We start from the raw sequence: 17,337 nt of genomic DNA, 5'->3' as shown, positions 1-17,337 counted from the left end.
AGCATTTGTGTGAGAATGGACGAAGACCCGTTGTGGGTGCTTTAAGGTGTCGTTTGGCCTAACTTGTGTAAATTAGTTTTTTTTTTAAAGAGGTTTATTCACATATTACTTTTTAGAAAAAAAATTTGGTTATTTGTCCAAACCTTTGTAAAAAGCGGGTTTTTATAAAATTTAGGGATATTCTCGGGTGTAGCCCTCAACTTTTTCATTTTCTAAGATGTACACCCCTCTTTTCTTGCAAAAATACTTTGACCGTCAATAACTCTTGACTACAAGTTTAGAATACGATATTTTTTTTTTCAAATTGACCGCCATGAAGAGGTCTTAAGTTTGAAAAAGAATTCACCGACGTCTCAACTCATAGTCGGGAATTATGGTCGGTCAAAGTTTGTTCGTTAAAAATGGTGTGACCAACCATAACTATCGGCTACGAGTTCAAAAAGCGGTGATTTTTTTTTTTTTCAAATTCAAGGCCTTGACGAGATGATTGGTTTGAAAAAAAAATACCGTTTTCTGAACTCGTAACAAAGAATTATTGTCGGTCAATTTTTTTTTGTGAAAAACGAGGGGTATACCTTAGAAAACGATAAAGTTCGAGGTACACGAGAGAATATACTAGAATTTATATGTTTAGCCTAACTACTTTTGCAGTAGTAATATCTACTTCTATTTTTAAGGATGGAAAATCAGGTTTTAACTTTTTAAAAGTAATTCTAAAGCTTCCTAATTTTTACATTATTTGACAAGCTATTATTTTTCACCTAGTTTTGCTATAGACAGATATATTCATACAAAGCTAAAGACGGGTTAAATAACTTTAAAGTGGTGACATTTTTAGCCCCACCACCCTACTTATTACTTGTCCTACTAGTAATGTGGACATTGTATTTGACGGTTTTTAGTCATAGACATATAGTATAAATTTTGTGATTATTTTTTCAATTACAAAAACACTTTTAAAGGCCAAATAGCTCCTGGTTTGGATTAAAAAGCCATTGAGAAGATTATTGGATGTATCGGTGATACTTTTGTTCGTTAAAACGGTAGGTTTAACAGACATTGCATTTGCTTGACGATTGTTAAGAGAAGAGAGCAACCAGTTGAGTCGGGCATGGATGTGAAGATGGAGGACGCGGCGGTGGGGACGGCGACGGCAGCACTATCAACGGAGAAACCTGAAGTTGCGGCGGCGCAGAAGAATCCACAAGAAATGCTAAAATGCAGCAAGGATGCTGTCGAAGATATAGTCTCAAAAATGCTTTCCCTTAAGAAGGATGGAAACCCTAAATCACAGCTTCCTGAACTTGTCACTCAGATGTTCCTTCACTTCGTCTCTCTTCGCCAGGTTACTCTTTTTAACTTTGTTTACCTTCATTATTTTTTTTTAATTGTTATTGTTGATCATGTAATCCCTAGGGTTTATAGTTATGTTTGACTAATTTATTGTTCGAATTCTTCCGATTTGGAGTTAATTATGTATGTTTTTGAGAAAGTTGTGATTTTGTTGGTTGATTAACATAAAAACATCACTTGATGCTTTCAAAATGAATTAGGTGAAAAAGAAATGTCGAAATGCATAGGATTGATAGGATGTTCGATATTGGTGCAATGGTGCTAGAATGTTTGATATGAATGTTCAATCCCGAGATTGATAGGCCATAAGAGACTAGAATCTGTGGTCATTGTGTTGGAGAAAATCACCTACATGTTAAATAACAAAGAAAATTGAGGAAGAGATAGTAGGATAAATGGGATGAAGATGATCGACAATGTTATTCCTAAAAACTATTGGTTCATGCCATAAGTGAGGGTTTATCTTATATAACACCTAAGGAGTGGAATAAAATAGCAAAGCTACACTTCAAGGAGCTACTCCTCTAAGTTTATGTTTGTGGGCTCGCTTGGAATGAAAGTAATTATTAAGGGAGTAATAGAGCTAAAATGAACTAAAAAATGGAGGGAATGGATGGGGATAAGAGATAAAAATGGGGAAATATAGTGTAATAGTTCCTCCGTTAGGGGGTAATTGTTACCTACCTCCCCCTCAAGTAATTATTACTCCCCTAATGGAGGAACTATCACACTATATTTCCCCATTTCTATCTCCCATTCTCATCCATTCCCTCCATTTTTTAGTTCATTTTAGCTCTATTACTCCCTTAATAATTACTCTCATTCCAAGCGAGCCCCGAGGTGTATCAATGTTCCACTTAAAGGTTAACGTTTATTGACACGATTCGTGCTAGAATGTACTCTTAAAATTTTAAGTTTGCTGGGATTCAGGTCCCTGGCTTTATCAAAACCATCGAGATGAATTAGGTGAAAAAGAGGCGAGAGGACAATTCAGGCGTATTTATTTTGGTTCTAGGATGTTCGATATTGGGGCTAGAATGTCCGATATTAGCGCTATGATGACAAATAACCACTTGACGGAACGAAGAGAGGAATGCGAAGCTGTTCAATGCTGACAACCTAGACATTTCTCTACTTGTTGTAACCGTGCTTATAGTAAAAAGCTATCTAAAGCGTTCTGCCTTGAGAACTATACAATTGATACAAGCAAGATAAAAACAAATTGTGTATATCCATTAATTACATCAATTGTCCTAGAGGTAGAGTCTAAATATTTTTATGATTTTATCTGGTACAAAGAATACATCTCCCCTAGCTTTGTTAGACTGTGTAAGTTTGTCACTTGGATATTTCAACTGTGAGCGTGGTCATGAATGGGATATTTAAGTTGTTGACATTTTTGAGGAGCCACCGATGAACTTCCTTCAGCTTCAATTTGTGGATTTTGTAAGTAGTGGAGAACGGATGTCGTTCATTGTATTTGATGTATTTGGATCAACTGTAGTCCCCCTTTTATCAGGCATACTTGGATATAATTTGGTTGCTTTTATCCTATAATTTTGGAGTAATGCTTGAATTACTTTGTGGGCTTGAGGCTTGCGCTGATGTGTTGACACCTGTGTTACTCAGACTCGGCAGAGAAGTGTCGTATCCGACGCGTATCGGAGTGTCGGACACGTGATTCTAAAATTTAAGTGACACGGGGATGCGGTCAAACAAGTGTCTTGACCGACTTTAGAGACACCGATACAACACTTCGAAATTAAAAGCTTACAAATAAATAGTAAATATAGTTTATTAATATCGTTTTTTTTTACATGGGAAAGGACAAATTTATTTCAAAAGTCCCAACTTTTCAGTTTTCAATTGCATGTGAGTAATTTTATGGGGAAATAAAATAGATTAATAGACCATTAAATATGCACTGCCGCCTCTCTCTTCTTTTATATTTTAACATTTCCCCACATTTCTCTCTCTTCTTTAACCCTTTTCACCTTTCCCCAAGTTATTTCTTCATCTTTTCTCGCTCTCTCTTCTCCATCTTCCTTGAAATACTTCTGACTATCACTGTGCAAAAGTGTCGGGAGTCGTGTCGTACTGTGCAGTATCCCAGACGTGTCAGGTGTCGTGTCTGGTGAAGTGTCGTGTCGACACTCGACACGCCACCTACCTGGAGTGTCGAAGCTTCTCTGGTTGACACTTGACACTACTTCTTATTTTCCATGAAGGTGGTTATACACCACAATCAGTCCCACACGTGGTCTTGGCTGGTAATTGGTATACCATATTCATCACACAACGAAAAACCTCTCCGGAAGAAAACTAGACCAAGTGACTGAAAAAGGTTGTCAGCCTGGTATCAGGCCTTTATTTTTTATAATTGTGAAGCCATTGCTTTATATGGGTTTATATGTAATAAAAAGGGGAGAAGATCATATGATCAGGCCTTGATTTGTTTGTTGTGTAGTAGTATGCGTCGCTTGTTCTAGGTCCCATAATAAGAGTTTTGATGCAGGCAAACCGTATGATCTTGATTGAAGAAGATCGCGTTAAAGCTGAGACTGATCGTGCAAAAGCACCTGTGGATTCAACAACCTTGCAATTTCACAATTTGATGTATGAAAAGAGCCACTATCTCAAAGCTATAAAGGCGTGCACAGATTTCAAGTCAAAGTATCCTGACATTCAACTTGTCTCCGAGGAGGAATTCTTCAGGGAAGCCCCTGAAGAATTCAAAGGAACGGCCACTTCCAGTGACAGTCACAATCTGATGCTCAAAAGACTGAATTATGAGCTTTTCCAGGTGAACATTTTTCTTCATTGCACTTCTGCAGTATTTATTGTTAGTTCAATACAGATGTCAATGCATCGCATGTTTATGAATTGTATTTGTGTAGTGTTTACCCTTTTCTTGTTTTCTCACATATCACAGGAGTAACCGTTGTAACTATATCATTAGTATAGATATATTCAATGTTTTTGGCAACACTGATCTCCTACATGTATATTTAGTATGTTTTCTTGGTAAACATGGAATTGAGCTTGTGTGATTATTATCAATTTACCAAACCCTGACCTTTTTCCTCCCATCCATGTTTGAATCTTTTGTCTATATCTAGATGGCTAATCTAGGTTCTAGGGTGGTTACTCATAAGGTAAGATAATTTTTTTTTTCCCGAGTGAAAATTCAATTTATTGCTCAAAGGCCATGGTAATCATACAAAATTGTCATGGTAAGCGACTGTTGTTTTGTTTTACTTTGAACTTGAACATTTTTGTATTTTATACATAGACATCCACGATAACACTCTTAATACTCCAATTGCTGATCTTTGAACATCTTTGAACAGAGAAAAGAACTCTGCAAACTTCGTGAAAAGCTGGAGCAGCAGAAGAAAAGTTTGTCGGAGACAATTGCTAGCCGAAAGAAGTTTTTATCAAGTCTCCCCTCACATCTTAAATCTTTAAAGAAAGCATCATTGCCCGCACAAAATCAACTTGGTGTTTTACATACAAAGAAACTAAAACAGCTGCATGCAGCAGAGTTACTTCCCCCTCCGCTTTACATTATATATTCTCAGTTTATGGCCCAAAAAGAAGCTTTTGGAGAAAACATCGAACTTGAAGTTCTTGGAAGCTTAAAGGACGCACAAGCCTTTGTCCGACGTCAAACATGTAAATCTTTTACTCTTATCATATTTGTCTACTATTCTCATTGTGGACATCTAATCTTTGAATGAATTGAAGAAGCTTATTGACAAAAGGGCTTATACAATGGGACAAATTTTTATTTTTGTATAAGGCGGTTGTCCAATATTTTATGTTTTTGGTAATCCTTTTACATATTGACACTGACCCTTTTATTTAATATACCTATATATTTATAACATAGTAAAAATTTTATGATTGTTAGTGATCACTTTTATCAGTATATACCAGTTTAGATCATTCGTAACTATTTTATGACTTAGTAGCCATGTTACCTTCAGTTGTGATGCAGTCTCACAGGAATTTATTGTAAAACCGCCTTACAGAGAATTGCTCCAGAATTAGATGATGTTTTAACTTGGTTCTGAAATTTTGATTTAATTACTCTGGAAATTCAACTTAAGCTGAATAGTAGGCCTCAATATTTTCCTGTGTCTACTCAGCTCCATCCTTAATGTTGGATTGAGAAAATTAAGTACTTAACTATAGTAGAAAGCAATCATAAACAAAAAGAAGTAGGTTATAGAGACTTTTAAAGGTATGGAGTTGATTACTTAGCACCTCAACATTCTCCACATCTCATCTATTTCCTTAAAGTTATAGTATACGCCTATACGGTATCGTCAATGTGTTCATTGTTGGCATTCAAGACTGAGAGACTTGAGATTGTACCTTTTGCCACATAGCGGTAGTTAGTTGAGAAGCAAACAAATAAATTATCAGCATATAACAGATCATAATACCTTCTCCCGATGGGATTTCAGATTCTAGACATACTTGAAGCCCAAGTGAGAAACATGTCAAACAGACATGCAAGTATAGCTTATTTGCTACTATAATTGTATAAACCACCTGACATGCTTTCTTTATTAGGTGTATCTACCATTCAGGAAAATACAAAGGCTGATGATGATGTACCTGATGAAGAAGATGATGGCCAAAGGAGGAGAAAACGACCTAGAAAGGTGGTAGGAAAGGATAATATTGAAGCAGCTGGAATCTATCAAGTCCATCCTCTTAAAATTATTCTGCATATTTATGATGATGAAGCTGCTGATCGAAAGCCTTCCAAACTCATTACTCTAAAGTTTGAATACTTGTTCAAGCTAAATGTCGTATGCGTTGGGATCGACGGCTCCAATGAGGGACCTGAAAAAAACATCCTATGCAATTTATTTCCTGATGATAACGGCCTTGAACTTCCTCTGCAGGTATGTACACTACGCTCTTGCCATGCCATCTTCTGCTGAGTGTTGTGCTGTCTGCTGATATACATTTAGGCAAAGCTATTGTTCTGAAACGCCATACAGTGATGAACTTATTATTTTATTCTTATTTTTAATTTATCTGTTCTTGGTACAGTCTGCTAAGTTATTGCTGGGTGATGGAGCGGTATTTGATGAATTGCGGTCTATGCGCCCTTATAAATGGGTCCAACATTTGGCTGGGATTGATTTTCTGCCAGAGGTGTCTCCACTGATGACGGTAGATGGAGCAGTGAAGTCGGAAAATGGGAAGGACAGTGTTACATCAGGCCTTTCTGTGTATCGCCAGCAAAATCGAGTGCAGACAGTCGTAGAAAGAGTGAGATCTAGGAAGAAGGCACAACTTGCTCTTGCGTGAGTCACTGCTCTGTAATCTGTATGAGTAATTTAGTATGATAGGTCTTTGGATCAATAGAGAGAATTTCGTGACAGACTAAATGACAAATCGTAAAGTAGAACTATGTTTTTGTTTATTATTTACAATTATGTTGGATTGCTCCGTTGCTACGCATTTAGATAAATGTGTTTTCATTGGTTATGCTTCTGCACCATGAAAAGTTCTGGGTACTTCTGTTTTCTGTAGCTCGATTGAATAGACACTCCCTCTGCTTCGCATTAATCTTTATGCAATCTCCAGGATGAAACTTCGACCATATTTTTTTTTTTTTTTTTTTTTTTTTTTTTTTTTTTTTGCATTTATATACTATTTGAAAACCCTCCCCTTCACAAAGATGTTCCACATTCCTTTTTTGTTGGGAAACTATGTACATGTTTTGTGGTTCTTATGACTTGTAGCTCCACATTATTTCTCTACTTTAATTTTCCACCAGACATTATTATGGTCCTTAATTTTGGTGCAAAATGAAAGAGGAACATCTTTAGGAAGTTGAGGGAGTTCTTTTTATGTTGAAAATATGATTATGTTTTAGAGTTGAAGTTTTGTAACATTGGCCTGGAAATGTCTAATGAAAAGGTTAATGTAAAACAAAAGGAGTAATATTTTAGGCTTCCTTAATCCTGTTTGTCCAGTACCCTATTTTCCTTGAATGTTGGGTTTTCTCTTTCTTTACAGGGAGCAGCTTGATTTTCTATTGGAACTTAAATGGCCCCCTCTCAACTCTGAAACTGTTCCATGGGCCTCGCACAAGCACCTGTGTAGTTTTCGTAAGTGGTCCCCACTAGTATCCTCGTCTATCCAAGTGGCATCGTTGCCTGTGGTTGAGACGGAATCACTTCATGATTCTATGGATGTTAGCATGGATGGAAAAACAGGTTCTGCTAAAGACGAGGCAGGGGCTGTGACAGAAGATGGGGAGCTCCCATCGCTTAATCAACCATCCGGGGCTTCAAACAATGCCAGAACTACCTCCAATCCAAAACAAGATTCCGGTCTAGATCATCCCAAATCCATGACATTAATGGCAAAAAGTGTTGCTCCCTCTGTTAAAACTGTTAGAACCCAAAGTTTTAGGAAATACGAGGAAGATATAGACCTAATGTTGGATAGTGATAGTGAAGTTGATGATACAACCAAAATGGAGAAGGATATTGAAGGGCCAGCTATTGAGAGGAAGTCCTGGGTTGATTACGGGTCACGGGAATTTTCTCTGTGTTTGATCAGGAACAAGGACGTTCATGAAGGAAATGCAGAGCTCGAGGCTAAGGTTGCTAACATTCAGAATTGGATATGCTACTTTTATCAAGTTTTGTCGTCTTCTATTGAGCTCACAGGATTTTTGTATGTGATGGCAGATTAAGATAAGCACGGAGTATCCTCTAAGGCCACCTTTTTTCAAATTGCATCTACTTTCCCAATCTTCTGGGGGAAACTGTCCATCCAAGGATCATTCTGAATGGCATAATGAGCTTTGTGCCATGGAAGCTGAGGTTGGTGATAAACACTGTGATTTCCTGGCTTAGTTCTGTGGTGGCATAAACTACAGATACTCAAAAATTTCAGTACATTATGAGAAGACGTAGCAAAGCTGACCAAAAGCCAAATAACCTGACCTAAGACCCAAATCGGAGAGAGGAGAGTAATGGAGAGGATCTCTACTCCAAATAGAATAACCAGAAAACCCAAAAATGTTTTGTGGCGTTTAGAAATGCTGTCATTCAGTGCACATTATTACTAGTACTACTTGGATGTTGGCTAGAGGAAGAGCTGAGCCCTAATTTTTGCGTTCATTTTAAAACCTTTTTACCCGCTTTTGTGCATGTCCTCATGAATGGCCTTTTCTTGCAGGTTAATCTCCACATATTAAAGATGGTCCCTAGTGATCAACAAAACTACATCTTATCACACCAAGTGCATTGCCTTGCCATGCTTTTTGACCTCTACTTAAACGAGGCTTCTGAACCATCAGAAGGTGGCAGGTGCAATTCGGTGATCGATGTCGGTCTTTGCAAGCCCGTGAGCGGTGGACTTACGACGAGATCTTTTAGGGGGAGAGATCGCAGGAGAATGATATCCTGGAAAGGTATGGAATGTACTCCTGGCTATCCCTTTTGATAAATATAGAACTATAAACAAAGGTCTGCCGCTTTTACCTGATCTACTGCCTGTGATTCGAGTTATGACTTACGAGTACTGTGCAATAGTTTGATGTTCATTATCATATCGTAGGCTATCTCATACTTCTAATTTGTATCCTTTGTTAAGTGTACACGAGCTTGAATAACGTTCAGGTACTAGCTGATGTTCCTTTAAATTCTTATTTTTTCGTATATTTTTTGTTTTGTTTTTTTGCAATGAAGCGACCAGAGTGCAGTAGTTACTTTATCTCGTGTTCTGTTTTTTTTTTTTTTGTTGTTTTATCTTTTGTTGATGATTTCAAACGAGAATGGGCGATAGCCTATAAGAGGATGAACCTTTGTATTAGCAGATTGCCCCCCTTCTATATGATATAAAAGAAATGTATTCAAAGGGTGTACATGTAGTAAGAGTAACAAGGGTGTAGTCTCAAGAGTAAGAAGGGTCCATTTCCGTATTTTGAGGCATACAGTTGTAGCTATCCATCAGTTATCGGAATTGATTTTTAGATCGAACTCCCTTTATAAAAGAGTAAAAATGATCCTGGTTGAATTTCTAATCGGCTTTCAAGTAGCAGTAAGTCAATAAGTATACCCTCTGAGAAGTTCGACTGTGGACTCAATAGTCAATACTGTAACTTTAGCTTGGATTTTTATTCCAGTATAAGTACATCGTGAACCTTGCATTCTCCTCATGGAGGCAAAACATGGCCGAAAGTTTCATATTTCTAACCTCTGCTTGTCCCACATATCTGCCGCTGTCTTCACTTATAGTTAGTTCTGTGGAAGTTGTGATACTGTGAGTCGTAATCTCAGTATATATGGGTATTATTCTCCAAACCAATTACGCTTGCAAAATCATATTTTCATTCCATTACATATGGCAAACGAATTTCCTTGTTATAACTTAATTTAATTCTAATTAAGTTAAATTAAATCAATTTCAGTTAATTTAATCAAATAAGTTAAAGTTTAATTAATTAATAATTAATTAATTTAGGTTTCATTTAGTCGAGTCAATTAAGTTGAGTTTAGTTTTTTTGTTAGGTGATGCAAAGTTTATAGTAAGTGGATTATACATCTTATGTAGTACATCAGATAGTATAATTTTTGAGCATTAAGATAAAGTTTTTGAGTTTTAATCTAAATTTTTTGAGTTTTATTTTAAAGTTTGTTTATTTACTTAAACTTTAATCTCAAAAAGTTACATTATAAGCTCAAAAAAATTACATATAAGCTCAAAAAAATTTGATTTGTGACATCATAAAACTAAAATTTAATTTATAAACTCTATAGTACTCGAAAAAAATACACAAAAACAAAAATTGTTAAGTATGATGTAATATATCCGATGTACAATCCTTTTTCTCCAAGTTCAGTACTCCCTCTTATTACCGTACCTCTCACAAAGAGTAATAATATAAAGAAATAATTGGGACATAGGTTTAATAAATTAAGTTAGGTTAACTTAGATTAGTCTTTTTTTTATTTTTTTTCGAGGAGAAAACCTGAAGGCTTTATTAGACTTAACGATATATTAAAAAGTAGAGCAGTCTTTGCAATCGGCGGCAACACCTCCGTCCGCACGAATCTACCAACTCTAAGCGACGAATGAGCAAAAGCATGCGCCATAGAATTGTTAACTCTACTAGTGAAGAGGACCACAACAATAGAAACGAAAGAATTACATAAAACTAAAATGTCATCCAAAACCAACGAAAAAATGCTCCTTCCCTTAGACTTCTTCACTGCCTCAATAACAATCAAGCAGTCACTCTCAAAACGACTTTAGAGTGGCCATTCCGCAATGCCTCTTTGACTCCTTCCAGCAAAGTAACCGCCTCAATAACTTGGGGCTCTCATGTCTGTTCCAGCACAATTGAGACCCCCCATACCACCTTGCCCCTCACATCACGACAAACCGCGCTCCCAGGCCCACACCCTCACCCTCACCCTCCTTGACCCCCGCGTCTACATTGACCTTCACATAATCCCGCGATATGATGGTACAACCCACACTCGTAGATAAACCAATTGCGTACCCGAAATCCACGCATCGTGCCACACTCTCGTAGATAAACCATCCCCAATTTTCTATCTCAAACCGTCCTCCAGAACCCTTCTAGCCTCGAGAATATACCCCTCCAAGTATAACTTGGGTTATTACCTATATTAGCTTAACATAAAATCGCCGCCAGGGTAATACTTTGCTCGCATAACTCAGGGCCCACAAACTCACTGTCTCTGTCACTAATCTCTACACCTATTTTTCGAGAAGAACAAGGTTAAAGAGTCTAAAATCCCGACCCCTCCCCCTCTTCTTCCCTTCGGCTGGCACAATTCCTTAAGCCACCCAACTTATCCCTTTCTTCCAACCTCTGACTCCACCAAAAGCAAGAAATCATCGATCTAAGCTCACCACAAAACTTTGCGGGAATTCTAAACATACTTATAACATTGGTAGGGATTGAATTGGCTACCGCTTTTAAAAGAATCTCCTTACCAGTTCTAGACAAGATTTTCCCGTGCTATCCATCCAACCTTTTGTTGAGCTTATCGCGAATAATGTCGGTTAACCCTTTTCTAGACTGGCCCACCACCGTAGAAGACCCAAATATCGTGCTTGTTCCTTCACCTCTATAATACCCCAAGCTAGTAGCCAAGTTGCTCCGTAAAATCAAATCTTAAGTTTAGTTAAGTATAATTTCAATTCACATAAAATCAAATGTATTAAGTTTAATTTAGTTCAGATTTACAAATTCAAATTAGAAATTCTATTAAAAAATAAAAAAATAGCGTCTAAGAGATGTGCTTCATACAAAGATGAACGACTATTGTGTGCCATTCTATTCTATATTTGTTTCATTTAATCATATTAAAGTAATTGCGTTAACTACCGAGTAATATGATACCAAAATCTTATGATATGAAAGGTCAGACAGTAACAATCTACGTCAACTGTATCTCCATTCATCATCAACCCACAAATTCCCCCCTCAGATAGTCAGATCCACAACGTCAAGGACCTATAGAGGAAATGAACGTTCTTCTATTCGATTTCGCTGAAACTGCATCATAACATTTTAAATACATTCCAACACTATTTATGCATATTTAATTTCGATGACTAAAAATATCAAACATCGTCGAGTTTATAATACTCTAAAGCCATAAATTCGATTTTCAACTACTGAGGGACGCAATCTGCATCAGAAGCCAGACTAGTGAACCAAACACTGTCGGCGGACACTGGCTCATCATCTTGGTTTCTCACCCAATCCCATTTGGCATGGGTTGAGTTCACAACTATCCATTCTCCATGACCAAAGCTTGCTTCTCTAAATATTGAAATGTCTGGCTTCGGATCTTGGAAACTAAAATAATCAAGCAAATGTAGCTAGTTAAAATCTTATACGTATTATATACTCCTTATATTTTTACAAAAGTACAGAGACGATAGATCATAATGTTGGAAACATTAGTTTTTACATACCTTGTAGCTAAGCCTTCATGATTGCCACCGTCACCAATGGTGATGTGTATAGGGCCACACTTGTTAGCTACTCCGTCATATACTCGAGTCTGGTTGTGATACAAAGTCATATATAAGCATGAGTTGTTTAAGTTGAGGTTGAGTTGGAGCTGAACTATGTAGACATTTGAAATAAAGACTTACAAAACGTTCGTAGGCATGGACATGACCAACAAACACAACATCCACTCTCGCATTATAAAGTAGTTGTTCCATAGCAGCCTTCATATCAACCGACTCTTTTTCTCCTTGATGTGCCTCATTAGAGTTATACCAAGGTGCATGGGGTATGACCACAACCCACGGCGTCCTCTTCCTATCAATCTTCTTTAAATCGGACTCTAGCCACGCGTATTGGCTTGATGCAGGGTCAAAGTCAGTGTAAGACCCGAGCATAATCACATGGACCATACTTGCAACATCAAAGGAGTAATATAGGTTAGATGAAGAGCCACTTTCCTCATAAGGCATGCGCCATCTAGAATTATAGGCAGTAAAAGAAGTTCTGTGAATTATCGGAATTTTTTCAATCTCGTGGTTTCCTTGAGTGACCATCCATGGTCTTTGGCTAGCCAGTGGCTCGACCATTCGCCCAAAAGAGTCCCATTTTGGTTGCCAAGAATCCGCGTAAGATAAATCCCCCGGCAGTAAAAGCATATCGTAGTCTGATTTTGATATGTGGTCAAGAGTTGATTTTGTCCATTCTGTTTGTCCTAAATCGCCTACGACAACAAATTTGATGGGGAGTTGAGAAGGTGTAGTCTTGAGACTGAATTCACGAGAAGAATCGCCACTACAACGATAGTAATAAGTAGTATTGGGCTTCAAAGGGCCGATAACCGTCTCATGTATTTGGCCTGATTTGTAGGTTACATATCTGTAATTTGATGCACTCCCCTCGGCTGAAGAACCATACACTCCAGACGATGTACCATATTCTACTTTTGAGGGAGTTTCGTCTTTAGTTATCCATGATACTCTCATTCTATCGCTTCCCACCATAGACACATGCACCTATAATCATCGAGAAAGGATTAGACTTAACTCGTAAAGTCATGATTGAAGATTGATACTCGTAATTAGGGTTTGAATTCCGTCACTGGTAATTGTTACTTTAGAAAAATTTGTACGTCGTGGCATGAAAACTTTGATTTATTACAACTTTCAAAGAGTTAGTTATTGCCTTGTGCACTGTGGCCCTTTTAGAAAACACGTCACATTTATCGCTATTTATTACTCCGCTCTGATAGTTTGTTTACCTATTTTTATTTTAGAGTATCTCATTCAATTACGAGTGTATTATTATCAATTTATTATCAATTAACTACAATTACAAATGCCAAATGGCATTCTCCACCCTCCTCGATCTTTATATTGAAAATAAATGTAAACAATAACAAGAACAGAGGAATTACTCCCTAATCTCGCGTGGTAAATTGGTATGTACTGTATAGGTTTTGGTATAAAGTTTTAGGAAATGAAGTAGAATTACCCAACATTACATGTGGCTAATCTAAGACCATAATAAAACCTTGGCTAACGCAAAATTGATGACAATTAACCAATGCATCTAAAAACAGAAATTGATAAGTATCGACGGGAAAATAGACAGTAGAGTAGGCCATGTTCAACTTGGATAGATGTTGGTGAGTCGGTATTCCCCATTAATGCATTTATAACGGTTTTGCAGCGTCATGTAATTCGCACCAGTCGGTCCAAGGAATCCTTAAACCTTAAAAATCATCATCTACTTACCAACAATGGGAATATTTGAATAAATAACTATTCTTCCTTCTCACTCCCTAGTCACTAATTTACATTTACTTTATTTTTCTCACAAAATAAAACATGTATAAACTATTCAACAGTTAAGTGTTTTGAACTAACAATTCTTACATAAAATCGTTTTACATAAGCATTTATTGTAAAACCAAGTTATTATTTAACTAAATCCCACAAAAATAAATTCCACCAATCACCACCTACGATAATAAGGATATTAAAGTCTTTTGTTATATGAATTTAGAATGTGATATTGTAAAACTGTTTAATGGGAGACTTACATAGCCTCCGAAACATATATTACTTCTGTCCCGGTCATTTGTTGTCCTTTTTCATTTTTGGGTGTCTCAGTCATTTGTTGTCCTTTCTATTTTAAGAATGAACTTCATAAGTAATTTGATCATTCTCATTCAATTTGTTACACTTGTCATTTAGTTATTGACCCTCTCCTCTTTCCTTGATCTTTAATAATTAACCGGAACGGAAGGAGTAATTCTTAGACACTTCTATTATCAGATTGTAGTAATGAACTAATGACAAATAATTGCTTATTTTTTTGTGGTTCAAAATTAAGTACTTAGAACTAAAAATAGCGTCCAAAAACATACTAATTCTCAGAGTCCACGTATATTGTGACAAATGTATTGATGACAAATTATCATAGGTTAAATTTCGATAATACTTAATGTGATCGCGAACAGTTATATGCATTTTTGTGTGTGTCAAAATTAAGTTCTTAGAACTGAAAACAACGTCCAAAATGAACTAATGACAAATAAATGATTATAAGATAATTGTTTTTCAAACATTGTGCCTAAAATTTGAATTTGTTGGAGTATATCTTAGGACAATGGGAAAGAAATCAACTCTTGATTTGAGTACCCTAAAATGATAACCTTCCTAAAATAAAGGCGAAAGACTCGTCACAAAATTAAGATAAGAGGAAGAAATAATACCTGTTGAGGAGTGGTAGAATCATGAGAATCCCAAGGGAATGATAGTGTTTTTCGTGGCGGCGGACGGTGGTACGATGATGATACTTGCCTACAAAACGGTGCCCATATTGCTACAATAACAAGTATAATAACGCTAATTTTCGACATGATACATGAATTATTTTATTTGTTATAGTAAACAATATATGGGGAAGAATGTTTGTGTAGAATGAATTTAATGTTTCGTGAAAATACTCCGATAAATATCAGTAGGAGGCAGGAGTGGGGAAATTTTATCAGTTCAACTCGCATTTATATTTGAAATGTGAAAGGGAAGATCATCGAGGTTCAACTTGTATTGACTTCCTACTTGAAAATCTTTTGTACACAATTTCCTAAATAAGACAATTGTATTTTGTACAGCGTTATACGATTACTTGCCAAATTTGCCTCGTCGTTATCTTATACTTTGTGCGTCATAGTGGCCGAATCCAGTCCAATCCGGTCTGGTGGGTCGAAATTCAGAAGCCAACCAGCCCATAGAACAGTTGGGCATGGTCCTGCCTCCCGGCCCCGTCCAGAACTAAACAAGAAGAAGCAAATGGCCCAAACCTGGCCCGCCATGACCCGTTGCTAAGTGGGTTGAGCTCGAGCTAGATAAAACCGACCCATCGTTGGCCCGACCTAGCCCGGTCCGTCACTCTTGCGTACTTGGACTCCTGACCCCCAGCCCAGCCCAGCCCGCCCCCATGCCCCGCCTCAGCGCACACCCATACTTGTACAATTGTTGTAATATTACGGTTTTCTATGTCTATGAGTACTCTATCGAGTGGGGCTTACTCTGTCGAGTAAGTAGTTTTGACGCAAAACATTAGACTGCCTGTAGGGTACTCGATCGAGTAAGTTGGGGACTCGATCGAGTAAGTCACTTACTCGATCGAGTAAGTGTGTTTTACGGGCTGAGTTTGACGGGTTTTGTTAATAATGCGAGATTAATATAAAAGGGGTTTGTTATATTTCTTAAACATCTTTTCAACATCCTAAACATCCCAAGAGACGATTAGAGGTTACGTGCTTTGCTTCTCTCGCATTTTTGGCAAATCCCTAAGCTAAGTTCGTCGGATCATCTTGTTCTTTACACCGTTGTGATCGTCGTGTGGGGTAAGTTCCTTGTATAATTTATGTAGTGTTTCGTTGAGTTTCTTTAAAGCCCTAATTGGGTAATGAAGGGGGTTTTGGGTGATTTGCATGGCATTGGTAGTAATTGTATGTATACCTGTTATAGGAGGAGGATTCGTTGAGGAGAAATTCTGATTAGCTGCTAGATCGTCTGTGGTGATTGCTATTTCAGGTAGGGTTTCCCTACTCGGTATTGGTTACATAGTATTGTTGTTGTTGTTGTTGTTGTTGTTGTTGTTGTTGTTGTTGTTGTTGTTGTTGTTGTTGTTGTTGTTGTTGTTGTTGTTGTTGTTGTTGTTGTTGTTGTTGTTGTTGTTGTTGTTGTTGTTGTTGTTGTTGTTGTTGTTGTTGTTGTTGTTGTTGTTGTTGTTGTTGTTGTTGTTGTTGTTGTTGTTGTTGTTGTTGTTGTTGTTGTTGTTGTTGTTGTTGTTGTTGTTGTTGTTGTTGTTGTTGTTGTTGTTGTTGTTGTTGTTTGTTGTTGTTGTTGTTGTTGTTGTTGTTGTTGTTGTTGTTGTTGTTGTTGTTGTTGTTGTTGTTGTTGTTGTTGTTGTTGTTGTTGTTGTTGTTGTTGTTGTTGTTGTTGTTGTTGTTGTTGTTGTTGTTGTTGTTGTTGTTGTTGTTGTTGTTGTTGTTGTTGTTGTTGTTGTTGTTGTTGTTGTTGTTGTTGTTGTTGTTGTTGTTGATTCTTTATCGTATTGGTATTGGTTTTGATAATTGTTGATTGTGTAAGGTGATTATTGTATAACTGTCTGTGATCTTCGGGGTGCGTCTCTGGCTGAGTGGAGTCACTTGCGGGAGTGGCTTCACGCCCTTGATTCGCCTTCTGTGGAACCCGCCACAGAAGGGATGTGCACATTAATGGACATGGGTTTATCGCTCGAAGGAGATGAGCGGGGCTTAGGTGGGAACGGTTACGGTCCCCCACTGGCGGCGAGGAGTACTTGTTGCGATGGGTACTCTGGCAGGGCTACACACTTCAGTGTGTGGTAAGGTGTGTGGAGATGAGATGGAGTTTGGAGATTGTTTGATTGCAGTATCGTTTTTGTTGCAG

The 17,337-nt window shown here is 37.4% G+C and overlaps 2 protein-coding genes across 2 annotated transcripts; one reads left to right on the top strand and one right to left on the bottom strand.

Annotated features, from left to right (window-relative positions):
* The first annotated feature begins 819 nt into the window (after positions 1-819).
* LOC141592184 (THO complex subunit 5A) lies at positions 820-9,050 on the top strand. Its single transcript, XM_074412774.1, has 8 exons — positions 820-1,345; positions 3,869-4,156; positions 4,704-5,028; positions 5,935-6,272; positions 6,424-6,680; positions 7,399-7,990; positions 8,079-8,213; positions 8,572-9,050. Exons 1-8 carry the CDS (start codon positions 1,112-1,114, stop codon positions 8,836-8,838), a joined length of 2,436 nt encoding a protein of 811 aa, XP_074268875.1. The 5' UTR covers positions 820-1,111; the 3' UTR covers positions 8,839-9,050.
* A 2,758-nt stretch (positions 9,051-11,808) lies between these two features.
* Positions 11,809-15,484, bottom strand: LOC141592183 (putative purple acid phosphatase 20). Its single transcript, XM_074412773.1, has 4 exons — positions 15,129-15,484; positions 12,535-13,404; positions 12,352-12,440; positions 11,809-12,232 (listed from the first exon to the last, which is right to left on the bottom strand). Exons 1-4 carry the CDS (start codon positions 15,273-15,275, stop codon positions 12,046-12,048), a joined length of 1,293 nt encoding a protein of 430 aa, XP_074268874.1. The 5' UTR covers positions 15,276-15,484; the 3' UTR covers positions 11,809-12,045.
* Positions 15,485-17,337: the final 1,853 nt, after the last annotated feature.

This window comes from Silene latifolia, chromosome 7, assembly GCF_048544455.1.
Source record: "Silene latifolia isolate original U9 population chromosome 7, ASM4854445v1, whole genome shotgun sequence".
In the NCBI taxonomy this organism is placed as follows: Eukaryota; Viridiplantae; Streptophyta; class Magnoliopsida; order Caryophyllales; family Caryophyllaceae; genus Silene; species Silene latifolia.
The sequence above is the reverse complement of the archived record's forward strand: the minus strand, read 5'-3'. Positions and strand labels throughout refer to the sequence as shown.